Below are 19308 nucleotides of genomic sequence, written 5' to 3'. Positions count from 1 at the left end.
TCATGGTACTGGCAGAGAGAGGCACTGGGAACTTGTCTATTGGGACATTCACGGCATGTAGAAGATTCTGATCAACAAAAATATAATTATCTTTGAGTAGGTCTTGTGAGGATATGAATAGTGTGGGGTCTTTAGAGGGGATTAATACATAATTACAGGATAACTGATGCCTATCTATACCCTATTCATAATGGTGTTTTAAAAGTGACGCCCCTCCTAGCACCACAGTGAACAATATGTCTCATAGGTTTAACCTCGGTTATTGATCAGAAAAAGACCATTGTAAGCATTTTTAAATCCTTCATGTAATTTTTTTTATTTTCCCCTCTAGTATTTCGTCCCAAAGAATGGGTTGTGGTTACAACTTAACAACTAAATGAGTGTGTGAAGCGATGATATGCCAAGGGCCAGTGTTCTTTAGCTCTGCTAGAAGTCTGTCATTCTGTTTGTCTTCTCAGTCAGATTCCTGGAGCAGGGAGGCCTCTGGGTTCAAATTGTCCACGTCATTCCAATAAGGCAAGATCAAGGGCAGAGCAGACAGCTTCTTCTCAAGCATCGGCCAAAGATGGGACTCTACGAATTGATTGCCTTTGTCTGATAAATGGAGCCCGTCAGAGAGATAGACAGGAAAGTCCTGGGTGGGATGTAGAGATGAAAAAAAATAAAAATATTACATACCAGACAGAATTTTGGTTTTCAATCAACTTTTAATTGACTCCCTTAGCAAGATTTATTTATAACGATCCTCAAAGCAGCAATCCCATCCACAACCTATCTTTTATGACCAGGACATCCTCCGGAGCTGAACCGCAGTCCTCAGAGCTCCGGGGACCCCTGCTTTCTGCCATTTAATTATTTGCTTTGCCGGTACATTTAGGGCAAAAACTGAGGGCTGCAGGGGCCACGCAATTCTTTGAAAGATGCAATCTCATCTCACGCAGATGTCGAATACACAAAAGAAAAAGGACTCAGCTGGTAGCACTCTATGGGGGTCATGCACTAAGCAGTGATACGTGGGTTTTCTGGGTGCTATGCACAAAGCAGTGATAAGTGCTTTTAAGTGAGATACATGCCAGTAATACTGCCTGTTGTGATAACACTGCAGTTTCGTGCTATAATGGCATTTTTCCCACTTAAAAGCACTTATCACTGCTTTGTGAATCTCATAGCAGACAGTATCACGCTATAAAGGCATTTATCTCACTTAAAAGACTTATCACTGCTTTGTGAATCTCACAGCAGGCAATATCACGCTATAATGGCTTTTTATCTCACTTAAAAGCACTTATCACTACTTAGTGCATAACCCCCTATAACTCTAAAGTAAATAGTAATGGTAAGTGATGAGGATCAAAAATAATTTTAATGGTATATCTCTTAAAATAAAGGGGTGTACATAAATGAGAATAAAAATGACTGTATATCCCAGTCAGAAGCCTGCTATAATCAGGGTGTGATGAGATATGTGCTAAATAACTGTATAGTTAAAAAGCTTGACACACAGACCTGTATCACCGTATACAATGTATATGGGGTAATATATCAGCACTAAGTAATCCCTCCTTATTGTAATGTTGGAGGACTATTATCAAAGTTGAAGAGATATATTCCCTCCTCCTTAATGCAGCTGAATTGGTTAAATCAATTGTCAGTCTGCTGCAGAAAAAAGTGCTATCTAGTGGTAAAGTCTTCACTATTTGGAGGTGACTATGCTTAAACAGATCAGCCTAATGTACCCCTGGTTATTGTAAGCTAGACACTTAAAAAGATCCTTGATTAATGTCAGGATATTTGAGATCAGTATTGCATAGGAACCACATACCGTTTGTATGATCAGGCAGTGGCTACAAATGCATCCGATCAGTGTATCAGTTGCAGGCTCTGTAAGTTGTCCTGCAAGGTCCAGCTCCTCTCACTAGATTGGGTATAAGTCTATGTGGTGTTCGGAACCACTAGCCACAATCGCAACATGAATTCATATAATTATATATTTAGAGCTGAGGTGTATGCAGAGCTCGCCGTGACGAGAGCCACTGCATGATGATCAGCCTCCGCCTGCCACGGCGAGCTCGGCATATACCTCAGCTCTAAATATAGAGGAGCTGGACCTAGCAGGACAACTTACAGAGCCTGCAAGCGATACACTGATCGGATGCATCTGCAACCACTGCCTGATCATACAAACGGTATGTGGTTCCTATGCAACTCTGATCTCATATTTCATGATATTAATCAAGGATCTTTTTAAGTGTCTAGCCTACAATAACCAGGGGTACATTAGGCTGATCTGTTTAAGCATAGTCACCTCCAAATAGTGAAGACTTTACCACTAGATAGCACTTTGACTGAACTTCAGCTTTAACTATATAGTTATTTAGCACATATCTCATCACACCCTGATTATAGCAGGCTTCTGACTGGGATATACAGTCATTTTTATTCTCATTTATGTACACCCCTTTATTTTAAGAGATATACCATTAAAATTATTTTTAATACTTATCACTTATCATTACTATTTACTTTAGAGTTAGTGCTACCAGCTGAGTCCTTTTTCTTTTGTGTATTCGTTATAACAATTCTCAGCACAGCACCAATAGTCATTCACTCATTTAAACTGACTATTACTGTAGCTGAGCAGAGGTTTCTGTCCCCTTCCCCCTCCCCACAGCTGTATACTCACGCAGATGTCGCAGCTTTCTATTGGCCGCTAGATTGATCAAAGTAACCATATTGTTTCTCACGAACAAGAAGCGCCATAGATCAGCTCCAGGAGACGACTTGTTTCATATGAGTTTATAATTATATACATTATATACACACACACACACACACACACACACACACACACACACACACTATAGATTGCTGCCTTAAAGTAAATATTTTACTTATTTGTTTTCTGTGAAAATACATCTATTTTGTTTGGACCTGTATAATTCTAATCTTATGTCTGATACTTATTGCTCTTTCCCTTTATCTAATGATGGCAGCATGACTAGTTTAACCCAGTGACTTCTTCCATGCAGATGACATTCAACGGTGCAAACAAACGTTGATTGCGAACTACCCAAAGAAAACTAGCATAGAGCCATGCTAGAGACATAGAGACTTCTGGCATGCTGACCGTCATGAGTGTCCAAAGGGCACTAAAGGGGTCACGGTAATATCTTCTGCTGTTCTTGAGGATCAACAATGGTAACAACGAGACTGATGGCAATAGAAATAGCATTTCACCATACTAGACTCAACACATGAGAGAGAACATCCTGGTGGCTTCAACCACATCTAACTGATCTTCAGTGCACAATATGCTAGAAATAGGGTAGATGGTCACTCATCCTACCTGATCTTCCTTCTGCATGAGGGTCCACAGGTCCAGAACATCTGTTCCACATTCGTTGGCAACTTGAACACAAGCCTTGGCGTACAAACCTGTTACAGAGTTCAGGCGATTCAGCTTACAGCCTTTGAGATAAGGAGAGTACACTTGAAGATCAGTGTTCCTACATTATTATATCTTGTACACGTAAAGTCATTGGTAATTTAGAGACAACAAAGACACATTTGCGATCCACTTTACAGCAATATACACACATACACATTCCTCCAGCTTATAAAAAAAAACTTAATAGTATAATAGTATAGAGCCATCCACAAATCAATCATCCACAGCAATCTCATTTTAGGAACCCCTGAGCCCCCACAATATATATATGTATATAAGTGTCAAAAAGAAGAGCTACTGAGCGTGGCAAATGTATACAACAAGCGACAGAGAAGCCCAATGCTACATCCAATATGACAAAAATACACAGTAAAATACTTCTATATTCTCTTGAAAAAGAGTCTCAGGGTTTAAGCCAGCCCGTCCCCACTTCCCAAGTCAGCAGGTCTTTTTCATTCTACTGGATATAGATCCAACGTTGGTATTTCTCCCTCCTAATAAAGGTACATGAGAATTTTAATTCTAATGGAGGTATATTAGTATTTTATCTGGTAGTGTTGGGACCTGCAAAGTGAGTCTGCCTTGACGTGGATTGCAGGCTTACGATGCTTTGGCCAAAGGGTTAAACTAAATGACCATTTTTCAAGAGAATATATAAGTATTTTACTGTGTATTTTTGTCATAGTGGATGTAGCATTGGGCTTCTCTGTCTCTTAGATATACACCAGAGTTGCAGCAAAGAGGGCCCCTTAAGAGTGTCGCCACCATGCTTCGTCCTCACTACTCCTGTCCACCAAGCTGGAGTGGACGTGGTTAAGATTGGGAAAAGAAAGACATGGCTACAATTCTCTTATGTATATGCCCAGTATCTTGGTATCTATATCTGTAAGCCGAGGTGTTTCAAGAACTGGAGCAGCTATGTTATTAATGGTATACTAGATCAGCGGTGCGCAAATTGGGGGGCGCGCAGGATTATTTAGCGGCGTGCGGGGAAACCTGGGGGAGGGCAGAGCTGTGCTACGGGTGGCCAGAAGCTCCGTGCTGCCTGCTTCTCTGTGTCTTGCAGCGGGGGCGGGGCTTCTTCCTGCACACAGACAAGCCCTCCTCTTCCTGTCTGTTTCCCGCACCAGTTTTCAGCAGCATGGGGGATCGGAGCATGTCGCCCCCCCCCCCCCCAGGTGAAATTGTGTGACTTATGATTGTGTGTGTTGTGTCTGTGTTGGTTGTGATTGTGTGTTGTCTGTGATTGAATGTGTGTGTTGTCTCTGTGTGTGGTGATCGAGTGTGTGTGTGTGTGGTGATTGTGTGTATGTTGTGATTGAATGCAGTGGTGCGCAAACTGAGGGCAAGGAGGCACAAGATTATTTAGGGGGGTGCAGGTGGCGTGCGGCGCAAACTGGGTGGACCCAGGAGGGTGAAAAAGCTGTGTGCGGGCGGGCAGCCAAAGATGTGTGTGGGTTGCTGAACAGGATAGTGCAGGTGGCGGCCACGTGATGGTGTGTGTGTGTGCTCTCCTCCGCTGGCAACCTGCTTTGCTGCGATCGTCTGCAAGTGAAAAAGTAGGCTGCCACTATATCAATCATACTATGAATGTACAGAAATAATTTAAAAAAAGTGAAAACACAACATTGAAAACGGAAAAAATAAATAATACTGTAGGTAGGAGTTTGGCTGACAATGGGGATAGCAAGCCAAAGAGCAGGGAGGGGAAGGAAAAAAAAAAGGGGGGGAGAGGGAAAGGAGGTAGCAAAGAGGTGGATGAATGCCCCCTCCCCAAAGTATTGCCTTTGTGCACGTACACAATCCCAAGCTTGGCGCTTGGGGAGACAAACAAAATTGACCTTGAAGCGCGCTCAGCAGCAGTCAATACACACACACAAATATCCCCGATCCACGCTTGCAAAATTATGCAGGACACCCTGTGCTCATGCTTGGAGAGTTGGTGATGTCACCGCTCTCTGCGGCAGCGTGGACGCAGCCTAATTTTGCAAGCGCGAGCTGCTGAAATATGTAAGTATTTAGACATATTTGGATTTACATTGTATACCGTTTAATAAAGGTTTTTTTTTTATTCATGGGATTTTGATTACATTAGGCACCCCTGTACTAGATGATAGCATACTGACTGTGTGTATAAACTGAATATATAAGTGGGTGTGGTAACTATTATTAGAAGTATACTTGTATCACTATGCCTTTTGAAAAACTATATTAAATCAGAACAACATGTAGTTTGCCCGTTTTTAGATATATTACCTTTAGTGTGACACTGTATTTCCCAGGCTGGCTCATGAAGAGGAGGTGGAGTGATTAAGATAACTTTATCTGGTGTAACATTTGCAGTCTTCAGGTACTGTATCATACACTTTAAATTCTCTGTGTATTCTGCCATGGGGACATGCTGCTGTGGATTTTCTTCTGTTTCAGGAGCGGGAAAACAAATACATTGTTATACTGTTATTTTCCATCTACTTAGATTGTAAGCTCTTCTGGACTCCTTTTCCTAATGTTACTTTTATGTGTAAAGCGCTTATTCCCATTATGTGTTATTTTATTATGTCGCGTGTATTATTGCTGTGTACAAGGAATAATCAATGGCGTCCTCAGCACTCAAACCAGAGAAAGGTACGATATACTGGGACCAGATTGGGAACCCCAAAATGTTGTCAAAACATAACATTTTAATCGAACATGTAATATCAAAAAATAAATCTCTCAAAATAGAACAGAAAAAGCAGAGACTCAAAGTAAATCTGAAAAAACTATATGAGAAAAGAAAAAAAAGTGAAAAAAATAGCCGAATACTTATCGACACAATGTCAGCCATGAAGTAATGCGCAGAGTAAAAAAACATAACAGTGAAAAACTAAAATTTTTATGTAAAGCAGAGGCTAAATATCAGCTTTAACTGAGGGGGGAAAAAGGTAAGGTAAAAACTAGGTAATTGTTATACACACATACACACACACACACACACACACATACACACACAAACACAAGAAAAACCCTTTAAATTGGCCCATTCCCACGGATCATGGTACAGTATTTCCCTTTAGATGTCCTTGAAACAGCAAAAGTTACTGCAAGAATCCTCAGTGCCTCCCGGTCAGCAGGAGAAGTATTCTGTTATTCTGATACCATTGTAGATTTTAGGAATTAGGGATTCCTATTTGGCCTTGGGCAGCTGTTCTGTGCTTTGTTGCTTTTCAATATTTTTCGTTTGAGTAGCGCTGTGTAAATTGTATACTTTTGCTATGTATATGGATGGTGCTATAGAAGGAAGATATACATACATAATTCCTCCATGGTATTGTACAACTGGCGGGTTTTATGTGCTGTCCCTGCAGGGTTGCAGGCTCATTATTTAAGTAAGGTGTTTTCAATGCAATGTAAAACTATGGTAGTCAGGTAAACTGACAGCATTAATATGTACAACTTGACATGCTGGGACTTCTTACCACCAGACAAAAAACCCCATGGTTTTATCCCAGGTTCGGATCGGAGGTTATGCATGAAATGGGAATCTGCACCGTCACAAGTTTCCAACTTTCATCATTGTACAGTAAATATCTATACAGCCACAGAGCTGAAAGTAACATTCATGAATGACGCAGACTTCCAAACTTACCAATCCTCCTTAGTATAATTTACTGGCACCTGTGACCATCGCCACACACACTTAAATCTGAAGGTTCATGCATTTTGTGAGTTACTGACACAAAGACACCCCGATGAAGCCTAACTGGTGAGATGTACGTCAGGTTTGTTTGACGCAAGCTAACAAGCTACATCAGCTTTGTCGGAGAGGCGAGGGCGTCCTTTAGTCAGAGCGTTTCGGAGACTGCGGCTGTGGGCAGCAAGAACGCTCTGAATATATCTACACTACACTGCTGCAATCTGACGTTCTATTTATCCAAGTATCGATACTTGCAAATACTTGTACTATATACTGGAGTATACACTTTCGGGGGCTACTTACCTTAAGTGTGACTCCAAGTATCACCTAAACCGGTAACATTTCCTGTTTAGTGGTGGGAGGTAACTATACTGTACCTACCCACTATACTGGTTTGCTAGGTATTAAGTCCAGTACAGAGCTCTAAGTTACTAGGGTCCCTGGACATCCTGCGATATAGACACCATATGTTGGTAGGAGGGCATAACATTACATCGGTCATCCAGAGCTAAAGGACAAGTATTTAGTTACAGCAGTGACAATTACAACATTGTGTTTATGTCCAAGTATCATGAGGATAAGAACTAGTTACAAGATTTATATATATATGGCAACTTATGCCAACATCTCTTGCAACAGCTTATTATTCTAGTTATTAAACAATAACTCCAGAATCTGTAGTACAAAGGAATCTATAGAATACAACCAGCAAATTAGGTGGTTCTATACATGTGTGCTATACTTGGGGGCAGGGTGATTACTAATGATCCCTGCAGACCCGCTAAGTATAAACTGTTAATTTAGCACACTAACGCCCTCGCATTTGCTCTCCGTCTTTTAATTCTAATTGTTGTGTGTTTATTTTGTTACATCCCAAACACTTATATTTTAACCACAATATTAAAAGTTTAAGTTTTATACAGGCATACCCCGCTTTAAGGACACTCACTTTAAGTACACTCGCGAGTAAGTACATATCGCTCAATAGGAAAACGGCAGCTCACGCATGCGCCTGTCAGCACGTCCTGAACAGCAATACCGGCTCCCTACCTGTACCGAAGCTGTGCGCAAGCGGGGAGACTATAGAGCCTGTTACACCTGCGTTATTTACATCAGTTATGCACGTATATGATGATTGCAGTACTGTACATGCATCGATAAGTAGGAAAAGGTAGTGCTTCACTTTAAGTACATTTTCGCTTTACATACATGCTCCGGTCCCATTGCGTACGTTAATGCGGGGTATGCCTGTATACACTGTAGGGTGTTCTGTGCCGCAACAAAGGGATTCTTTTCTATCTCGGTCAACATTACTGACACAAAGGCCAGAGGCAATTCATTAATGCAGTTATGAAGCCTTGAGATATGAAACATCTGTGGATTATTTTTCTATTTATAATACACCATAGCTATTGTAAGTTTTTTTTGTGACACACACGAACCTTAAATGTGATGCTTCGGAAGATTATCACACAACAACTTTATTGTAATATAACCAGTTATCAGGGTGCGATGGTACTCGCTGGTGACGGCGTCTCACTGATTTATTTACAAGCCTGCAGTGCCACCTCTTATTGTATTTACAAACACACTCTTAAAAAAAGAGATTTTATTTTAAAATGTCTAGTTTTAAAACAAACATTGTAGACAGAAATGTTATAAAAATGAAGCGCAGAAGAGTTTCACCCCGATGTTTAACAGATGAAAAACATCCTGAATCTGAGAACAGTACCACTGCTTTCTGGCTCTCCAAACTGAATATAGCACCCACGATCTGGGCTTCAGAACAAATGTCAGCATGTTCCTGTTAACCGATCAGTTGACCTTCATCCTGACTGGCAAGTCAAGGGTTGAACAGTCCTACATCTACACCATACACACCTACCAATACAGCAAAGATAGATGCAAGCTATTCTATCAGGCTGTAATTTTAATTGCAACAGTCACAAGAAGAGGGGTGATGACCCCCAGTGAAGCTATAAGGCTCTTCTTGACTATTTCCCCTTACCTTTAAAATCCTGCTCAGAACAGATCCCACCTAACCAGAACAGCAACATAGATAAAATACCTTTATCCTTTTGAGTTTCCGGCGTTCTGCCACGTGATTTCTTGTTGCAGTGATCACGTGGTCTTGGGCAGACCCCACAAGACGTTAACGTAAGTGAAGGATACCCCACTTTCATTCTGCAAGTGTCCCGAACGCGATCTCCCTCTAAAAACAGGCATTTCAAGCATGATGAACCCTCGGGGGTGCGCAAACTGGGGGGGGGGGGGGAGGGGCAGCGGTTGCAGAGGCCCTACGCTCTTCCCCAAGGCATTTAAATTAAGTGCCGGGGGACCGCACGATGCCTCTGCAACCTCAACTTACTGAGATTCAGCTGGCTTCTGGACGCGTCTCCATGGCAACGCGGAGAATGTCTAGCTACGCCACTGCATAGGGCCCCTAGAGTTGCGGCATTGATGACGTGCAATATAGTTCACAGGGCACTCAAAGGGTTAAATCAATAGTGTGCCAGGAACAGTACAGTACAGTAATACATAGGTGCAAAGAAGCACACGATGATCACCCTCTTTGTATTAACTTTCCCTTGATACATACACCATAAGTTACTTATTCTGTTGTTCCCATGGTGGTGTCCCTTCATTGTTGTGCTGCTAACCAATAAATAGACTTCCCCCAAAATACAACAGAAAAGGCTTTTACCTTTTAAAGCGCAGTCATTGGCGCCAAAGAAAATAGTAACTGCAACAATGTTTTCCGGGTGACAACTTTTGGGGATCAGCCTTGGGAGCACCAGTTTAGCCCATCTCGTGCTGTAACCGGATAGACCTCGGTTAAGGACGTCACATCTTCTGCAACAGGTAAATAGGACGGTTCAGTTGGACATCCTCATGGATTGATACAGTGCACTGACAATTTTACACAAGAGGCCAAGTAAATAGCATAATAAAACAGCATACTAGGTAAACTCATGTTTTTATTTGTTATTCTATATTTATTCAGCAAAAATACATCTCAGATGTCAAACATGAGAACATCAGCGAGTAAAATGTTGCCATTCGTTTTACTTTTTACAACTAAATTATACCACAGTACCAATGTGATTAGTTACAACTGGAGATTACAGAATGTCGAGGAGACAACGTAAATATATATGCAAAAATGTGTATATATTTGTTATCCATCTTTGGGTCATCACAAAGATATAGTATTGGCACGTGCAAAGTTCAGAATTTGTTACATCTTATTCCTCTCCTTTCTCCTTCCTCTTTTTCTCAATTGACCTCCTCCTCTGGACTATAGAGCAGTTTTATTCCCAAGCTGTTACTGTACAGTAAGTAAATATTTTGCCTAATTTCCTCTAGTACTACAGAGGGCCTATATACTGTTTAAACACCATCCAGGGAGCCCCAAGTATCAGTACATTTTTCAAATGAGTCATGAATTATACGAGTTACATTTTCCATCATATGCATTTCCCAAACTCTGGCCGTCCAGTCCTCTATTTTAGGAGCATACATGTGTTTAAAGAATAATGAGGTAGCGCATCTTAACAGCCAACGAAGGATTCTGGGATATATTAACTCCCATTATGGTTTTCATGCTAGAGCAAACATAATTCCAGAATGTACACAGCCCCTGTAAGCTCCAAACCCAACACACTATCTATTTGTGTCATAAAAGAGCGCTACCGAGATTGTGACCTCAAGTAATATAACAAATTACAAAAAGCCTCAGTGCTACATTCAACATGACAAATGATATCATTAAATACTTATCTGCTTTTCTTCATAAGTGATGGTCATTTAGTTAAATTCTATGGCCAAAGCATTTTAAGCTTGCAAACCACACCAAGGTCCAAATACCAACACCTCTGTACCCGCAAAAAAGCTCTCCTAACCTCTCCAATGGAGGGAGAACTGTCTTAATAGACTGGTCATTCACAAGGACATAAGACCTGCCAATTAAAAAGTGGGGCGAGTGATCTTGAAAGTAAGGAGGAGGGGTCACACACCTCCAAATTATTCACCAATACAAACTTAACAAACACACACAGCCCCTGTATATATAGGACCCAAACCATCTTCCTCCGAGCGTCATTTTAGTTTAAGAAGGATCTACCAATATTTATATGGACAGGTTAGATATGTGGTGTTACTTGGGACCGTCTCTTCTGCTTATTCTACTGTGATTTTCTCCCTTCTATACCTATATAGATTAGAGCTCTAGTTCGCATTTAGTAATCATCTAGTATAATACTATAGAAAGCGGATGCATAGTAACTGTGTTGCAATTATCTCATTGCCTTAACTACTATACTGGAAATATTCAGCAAATAGGCTGTTGAAGCATCGAGGCCAAGATAGTTTTACTATTTATGCGACAACAGGGACTCATTGCTGGATTACACTCCTATCGAATGCTAAACTGTAGTTCGTGTAGTAGATATGCAGTTAGACTGGAATTACTGAGGTACTGTTTGTATATCAGACACTATAGTACTATATAACCACACTGTCTGGATTAGAATCTACGTTTTCTGTTCTGTTTTTGTTTTGATCACAATAACAGAATGATTCAAATCTAGTGTTAATTTAGTTTAAATAACCAATAACTCTTAGTGGGGTTTGAGTGCATTTATAGCAGCGATCTTCTCTCACAACTCTCTATTCTTAAACCACCTTTTTTGCACCACCCTGTAATAATCTAGGCTGAGCAAGGATGTTTCATTTGCCCTTAATCCCCTGAGCTGGCACCTATAAATAAGTAATTCAACAAAGATGTATTTACTCCACCCTTCTGTCAAAATATGGCAGGCTCTCTTTCTCTCTCTCTCTACTCAACCAAGTTTCAATTCTTGGCAACATGGGGCACTGGATTTATTTTCACTAGAACCAACTGACTCTGGGTTACCTGTAAGAAATGATATCAAAGACTATTTTCAGAATGTAATATATAGCAAACAAGCTTTGATAAAGCGCGGTCTGCCACGTGAAACGCGTAAGAGTGGATCTTTGCTGTTATGTGCCAATAAAAGTTTTTGTACAGACGTAGAGCAGTCCCGGTCTACACGTTTTCCCGAAGGCAGCTGCACAGCTTCACAAATCTATTTCTCCTATAGACAACAGGCGAAAGTGTGGTGGGAAGTCACTAGTTTAGAAAATGATTTGAAGAATGATATTATACCAAGAGGACTCGGGATCAATCTATTCCCAGCCTATCGGGTTCATGACGAGGGCTTTGTAAAAGCAAAGAGAGGGATTTCTTGCTGTTCTATATTTATACAATGTTTTACCAGGAAGTGATACATTGAGAGTTACCGCTCTTTTTCCAAGTATGTCCTGGGCACAGATGACAAATAATACATGGTTACAAATACAGTTACATAAGTGAGCAGGGTATACATTATATACAAGACATAGCATGCACAGTTAGAGATAATATATATTCTAGATGTAGCAGTTACAGTTAAATGTAGCAGTTACAGACCAGATTAAAATTTGAGACAGCCTTAGTTTTGAAAGAACTTAAACTGGTGGTGGCTGTGAGAGTCTCTGGTAGACTCTTCCAATTGTGAGGTGCACAGTTAAAGAGAAGGAGACTCCGGATACTTTGCTGAATCTTGGAACCATGAACAGTCTTTTGGAGTCTGATCTCAGATAAGTGCTGCATGTGGTGGGGGTGAGGAGTTTGTTCAGATAGCTGGGTAGCTTGCCCGGAAAATATTTGAAGGCAAGACGGAAAGATGAACTTTGTGACTAGATTCAAGTGATAAGAAATCTAGTTCTTTGAGCATTTCACAGTGATGTGTGTTGTAGTTGCATTGGAGAACAAAACGGCATATTGAATTGTAGATGGTATCAAGTTTTCTAAAGTGGATTTGGGGTGCCGAGCCATAGATTATGTCCCTATAGTCAATAATTGGCATTAGCATCTGCTGTGCGATACGCTTTCTGACCAGTAGACTTAGGGAGGATTTGTTCCTGTAAAGTAAACCTAGTTTGGCATAGGTTTTGGATGTCAGGGTATCAATGTGCATCCCAAATGTTAAATGGAGTCAAACCATATGCCCAAGTATTTAAAACTAGTAACAGGAGTTAGGGTGGTATTAGCATTGGTTCTGATCTGGAGCTCAGTCATTGGAAGCTTTAAAAATGTTGACTTGGTCCCAAATACCATTGTTACAGTCTTGTCAGTGTTTAAAAACAGTTTGTTTTGGGAAATCCAATTTTCCAGTCTCCAAAATGTCAGATGGAATTATGTGTTCAAGGTCGGAGAGGCTATGGCTGTGTGCATATAAGATTGTGTCATCTGCATACATGTGTATTGAAGCTTCCTTACAAGCTGAAGGAAGAACATTGATGAACACTGAGAAGAGTAGGGGCTCCAGAACAGAGCATTGCAGGACACCACAGGGGATAACCAAAAGGTTGGATTTATAGCCTGAGATAGACACATGTTGGAATCTACCTGATAGGTAGGAATTAAACCAGTTTAAAGCATGCTTCCCTATTCCAAAGCACTGGAGTCTGTTAAGCAGGATAACATGATCAACAGTATCAAAAGCCTTTGCAAAATCTAGAAATATTGCACCAGTGAGTTGTCCCAGTTCCATTCCACACTGGATCTCATTGCAAACTTTTAGCAGGGTAGTTACCGTGGAGCGTTTGGGGCGAAAGCAAGTTTGGAATTGGCTAGGGAAATTTGTCTTGGTATAGTAATCGCTTAATTGGGAGTGAACGCATTTTCACATGACTTTGGATAGTATTGAGAGAAGAGAGATTGGCCTGTAGTTTGACACAGTGTTTTTGTCCCCACTTTTGAAGATAGGGACAACTCTGGCAGTTTTCCAGGTCTTAGGGATATGGCCTGCAGACAGACTAGATAGATCTGATGCATCTTCTAGCTGATCATGAGAAAAACAAAAACTGGAAAAAACAAACAAAAACCATGAGTTAGAGACACAACTAAAAGAAGTTAATAAATGGCAAACTAGCCCTGAATTTAACCAAATGGAGTTGAAATAAAAAAAATTACTGGATAAATGTATATATTAAATATAAACAAGAAAACACCATACATTTTCAATGGATCTCAATGACTTAAAATCTAGAGAGCTCTCCAAACATAATCTCCAAAGGAAAATCCTAACCGAGAAAGCAGGGAGTCAGTTCAGAACACATAAGTAGTTACCTGTCCTCTCTCCCCCATAAGGCCTGGGTCCCGCTGCATCCGGTGGCACGCACGTCACTCACCAGCTCCTGGGTTCCTCCCGAGCCGGCCCCAGTCCCCCCTCGTCGCAAGGCTCACTGCGCATCAGCCAGCATGGGATACATGAGGATCGTGATCCCGAGCGGCGACGCGTCACGTGGTGTGGCAGGGAGCCAATGAGGAGAGGAGGAGGGGAGCTGTCTGGAGCTACGGGAGGGAGGAGGCTTGGGAGGGAAGTCTGTGTGTATGGCAGTATGGAAGTGTGTGTGTATGGCAGCCGTGCTGGGGCTCTCTACAGATCTGTACTGCACCCCCACAGCAGAACTGATGAGAGGTGACTACATTGTTTGCCCCTTCTACAAACAACGAGTCAAGGATCAAATTAACTTTTGCACCCTTCATTATGGTATCCCCCCTTCGTCGGGCCCCCTCCACTCTTCTCACACTCGGGGCAAAGCTGTCTATGCAGTAGGCAGACCTCTTCCCGCTGCTGCTGTTGTCATTTTGGCCACGCCCCTCGCGCCAAAAACTGGCTCCATAAAGACCGCATATAGCGGTGAAGTGCCGTGCACGCGCTGCCTGGATACAGCGCCGGCGCGTGTAGCGGGCATTAGCCTAACACACATGACATGAGCCTCTTGACAAAGGGTCTATCCTTTTCACTCACTACCACCAGGGATATTTGTGAATGGGTAAAAGACACCCATTTATTTGCTAGATGTCTTCTTCTATTACGTACATTTTTCAAAGTGAAAGAATAAGTCAGTTTGCACAAATCAGGGACTCATTTTGCTGAACATGATGACGATGTTTAGGTGACCTAGTATTATTATTTAATGATGCAGCAGGTATCCCAGGTGAAAGTCCATTCACTTTACTGAATCCTCAAGCTAGGTTTACACCCAGCTGGGATACAAGCCCTAATGTGGAGATCTTCACTAAACTAGTGACTGATGATCTAGCAAAAAAAAAATGTCAAAGAGCAGGACGTGAGGCCATCTGAGTAACGATGAACGTAACTCTTTGAAAAAGTTACAAGGAAATAAATCAATTGTAATTAAACCGTCCGGCAAAGGAGGAGGTAATGTAGTAATCTTAAACACCACAGGTTACATGAAAGAAAATCTCAGACTATTATCTCATACTAAAGACAAAATATATAGTTGCATATGTATCTGTTTATCTTGTCATTATCAAGGGTCAGTTAGCTGTATTCTTTGGCCAAAGTATTTTAAGCATACACCCATGTCACGCTATGGCCCATCTATAGGTCCTAACACTCTCATAACCCCTCTAATATCATGCACTCTATGCATTTCTGGAGCATGTGTATCCATGTCCTGTTATCTCTGCTGTTTGTGTTTAATAAATATCTTATCGCCGAGCTCAGTATGTTTCCTTCAGTAACTAGAATGATGGGGTCACACCCGTGTGCATACTGAAGATGCGCAAAGAGAAAATCAAAACAAAACTATGACCATAGCAAGTATGTGGATGATATTTGTTTCTAAACAGCCTATTTTTCAGTAATTCAACCTACCCCCAAGTAAAAGATACTTTAGCTCAGCTTTCAAAATGCTTTTTCATAGCAATCGCTAATCATGCCATGAACTGAGGGACATGCTTAATTTAAATGTGCCAAAGGATATTCAGATCAGGACAATCATTAAGTTCTTTATGGTCCTCTTCTGGTCTCGACCTCTCAGTGTGGTTGCATTCATTCGGAAAGGTGTTCCAGGGTGTCTAGGAGGACTTGCAGTGTTGAACGTGCAGTTGCCGTCTCGCCAGGGTCATTTTCCCACCACTAGGTTCCATTTTTCTCTCCTTGGAAGCGCTGCCAATTCAACCTACCCCCCATTCTGTTTCTTCGAATCCTCAAGGAAGTGCTGGTAAATCTAGTTATTTGAGTAGTCGCGCCACTTCTTTTCATCTTGTTGGGTGGGATAAACGAGGAATTGTGAGATCACTGGACGATGGGAAGACAGTGGATGCTGGGACAGAGGCCCGCGGGCCAAGGACAGACAATCACTATGTTTGTCTGGTTTTAGAAAGTGATCTAGTAGGTCTAATGTGTATTGGGAATCAGGGGTGAAACCGTTATATCTTTTATTAAATAACCTAATTTCAGGTTAATGTTATTATTGTCACATGAGAGAGGAGAGAGGAAAACCATTAAAGTCTATTCCACCAGCAGTAGAACTGTTTTTTTCCAATTGTAGAGGAGATCTCACTTTCCTAACAGCCAATTATCATGGCCACTGTTACACCAGATGTTTACAGGTGGAAAGTTAAGAGATAGCTGTTAGCCGAGCTGAGAGCTGAGATTCAAGGTCAACTAGAATGTTTTGGGTAAATCAGACACTGAATTAAAAAACAACCATTTAGTACCTAGTAGAATTAACTCTATAACACACCAAAAACTGTTACCTATTAAAGAGAAATAACACTGAGAAGTTGTTGGGACAAAGCAGTTACATTTTATTTTATGATATATTCCATTATATGCTATTTGTATTAACAATAAATATGTTTAGTATTATTATATATTACTAAAAATTTTCATTAGCAAAATTAATTGCTAAGTAAGGTTTGGCTAAAGTAGACTAAAGTTGAACATTCCATTCCGCACCATGTAACTGGATATGGATCAACACATACTTCAGTCTGACTTTTTGAGACTCGAAAACTGGATTTCCCAAAACAAACTGTTTTTAAACACTGACAAGACTGTAACAATGGTATTTGGGACCAAGACTAAATTTTTAAAGCTTCCAGCGACTGAGCTCCAGATTAGAACCAACACTAACACCACCCTAACTCCTGTTACTAGTTTGAAATACCTGGGCATATTGTTTGACTCCCACTTATCATTCGGGATGCACATTGATACTCTGACAACCAAGACCTATGCCAAACTAGGGGTACTTTACAGGAACAAATCCTCCCTAAGTCTCCTGGTCAGAAAACGTATTAGCAGATGCTAATGCCAATTATTGACTATGGAGACATAGTATATGGCTCAGCACCTCAAACCCACCTTAGCAAACTTGACACCCTCTACAATTCAATTTGTCGTTTTGTTCTCCAATGCAACTATAACACACATCACCGCGAAATGCTCAAAGAACTAGATTGGTCATCACTCGAGTCTAGGCACAAAGTTCACCTTTCCTGTCTTGCATTCAAATTCTTTATGGGCAAGCTACCCACTGAACAAGCTCCTCACCCCTACCACATGCAGCACCTATCACCTGAGATCAGACTCCAAAAGACTGTTCATGGTCCCAAGGCTCAACAAAGTATCCGGCCGCTCCTCCTTCTCTTACCGTGCACCCCAAAACTGGGACAACCTACCAGAGACTCTTACATCCACCACCAGTTTAAGTTCTTTCAAATCTAAGGCTGTCTAACATTTTAAGGTTTGTAGAACAAAGTTTTGGTAAATAGTGCTACAATGACTAAGGTAACCAATGATATAAATAAAATGATACAAGTAATCTTGATTGAAGAACTTCCTCAAACAGGGGTCTGCAATATAAGTGAGTGCTGTTTCACATTTTAATCTGGTCTGTAACAGTTTCATACGCCCATACTCTATATTATCTTTAACTGTGCACGCAATGTCTTGTATATAATGTACTAGCCGAGAGCCCCGGCGTTGCCCGGGATGTTTGTGGTGTGGGTGTGGCATTTGGGTGGGGAGTGGTCCACGCGGCCCATGTGCGGTGGTAGTGCTGCTGTGGCTGTACTTATGGTGATTGTATCGGGGGGGAGGAGGAGGTGGGAAGGGGGGGGGGAGGAGGAGGTGGGAAGGGGGGGGGAGGAGGTGGGAAGGGGGGGGAGGCGGTGGGAAGGGGGGGGGGAGGTGGGAAGGGGGGGGGGAGGAGGTGGGAAGGGGGGGGGGAGGAGGTGGGAAGGGGGGGGGGAGGAGGTGGGAAGGGGGGGGGGGAGGAGGTGGGAAGGGGGGGGAGGAGGTGGGAAGGGGGGGAGGAGGTGGAAGGGGGGGGAGGAGGTGGGAAGGGGGGGAGGAGGTGGGAAGGGGGGAGGAGGTGGGAAGGGGGGGGGAGGAGGTGGGAAGGGGGGGGAGGAGGTGGGAAGGGGGGGGAGGAAGGAGGTGGGAAGGGGGGAGGAAGGAGGTGGGAAGGGGGGGGGAAGGAGGTGGGAAGGGGGGGAGGAGGTGGGAAGGGGGGGAGGAGGTGGGAAGGGGGGGAGGAGGTGGGAAGGGGGGGGGGAGGTGGGAAGGGGGAGGTGGGAAGGGGGGGGGGAGGTGGGAAGGGGGGGGGGGAGGTGGGAAGGGGGGGAGGAGGTGGGAAGGGGGGGAGGTGGTGGGAAGGGGGGGAGGTGGTGGGAAGGTGGGAAGGTGGGAAGGGGGGGGGAGGTGGGGGGAGGTGGTGAGGAGGGGGGAGGTGGTGGGAGGTTGTAAGGGGAAGGTGAAGGGGGGGTGAAGGTGGGGGTGGAGGGGAGGTGAAGGGGGGGTGGAGGGGAGGTGGAGGGGAGGTGAAGGAGGGGTGGAGGGGAGGTGAAGGGGGGGGTGGAGGGGAGGTGAAGGGGGGGTGGGGTGGAGGGGAGGTGAAGGGGGGGTGGGGTGGGAGGGGAGGTGAAGGGGGGGGTGGAGGGGAGGTGGAGGGGAGGTGAAGGAGGGGTGGAGGGGAGGTGAAGGGGGGGGTGGAGGGGAGGTGAGAAGGGGGGGTGGGGTGGAGGGGAGGTGAAGGGGGGGTGGGGTGGAGGGGAGGTGAAGGGGGGGTGGAGGGGAGGTGAAGGGGGGGGTGGAGGGTGGAAGGGGGGGAGGAGGGGAGGAGGGGGGAAGAGGGGAGGTGGTGGGGTGGAGGGGAGGTGAAGGGGGGGTGGAGGGGAGGTGAAGGGGGGGTGGAGGGGAGGTGGGTGGAGGAGAGGTGAAGGGGAGGGTGGAGGGGAGGTGAAGGGGGGGGTGGAAGGGAGGTGAAGGGGGGGGTGGAGGGGAGGTGAAGGGGG

The 19308-nt window shown here is 43.2% G+C and overlaps 1 protein-coding gene across 1 annotated transcript in view; it reads right to left on the bottom strand.

Moving 5' to 3' along the window:
* Positions 1–289: 289 nt before the first annotated feature.
* Positions 290–19308, bottom strand: part of IAH1 (isoamyl acetate hydrolyzing esterase 1 (putative)) — a 25789-nt gene continuing 6770 nt past the window's right edge. Inside the window, exons 3-6 of the mRNA XM_075598340.1 lie at positions 9829–9977; positions 5705–5866; positions 3347–3468; positions 290–634 (exon numbers count right to left, since the gene is read on the bottom strand). Of these exons, the coding sequence (XP_075454455.1) occupies positions 455–634; positions 3347–3468; positions 5705–5866; positions 9829–9977 (613 nt within the window). The 3' untranslated portion in view covers positions 290–454. The remainder of the gene's footprint in view (positions 635–3346; positions 3469–5704; positions 5867–9828; positions 9978–19308) is intronic.

This window comes from Ascaphus truei, chromosome 4, assembly GCF_040206685.1.
Source record: "Ascaphus truei isolate aAscTru1 chromosome 4, aAscTru1.hap1, whole genome shotgun sequence".
Classification (NCBI taxonomy): Eukaryota; Metazoa; Chordata; class Amphibia; order Anura; family Ascaphidae; genus Ascaphus; species Ascaphus truei.
The sequence above is the reverse complement of the archived record's forward strand: the minus strand, read 5'-3'. Positions and strand labels throughout refer to the sequence as shown.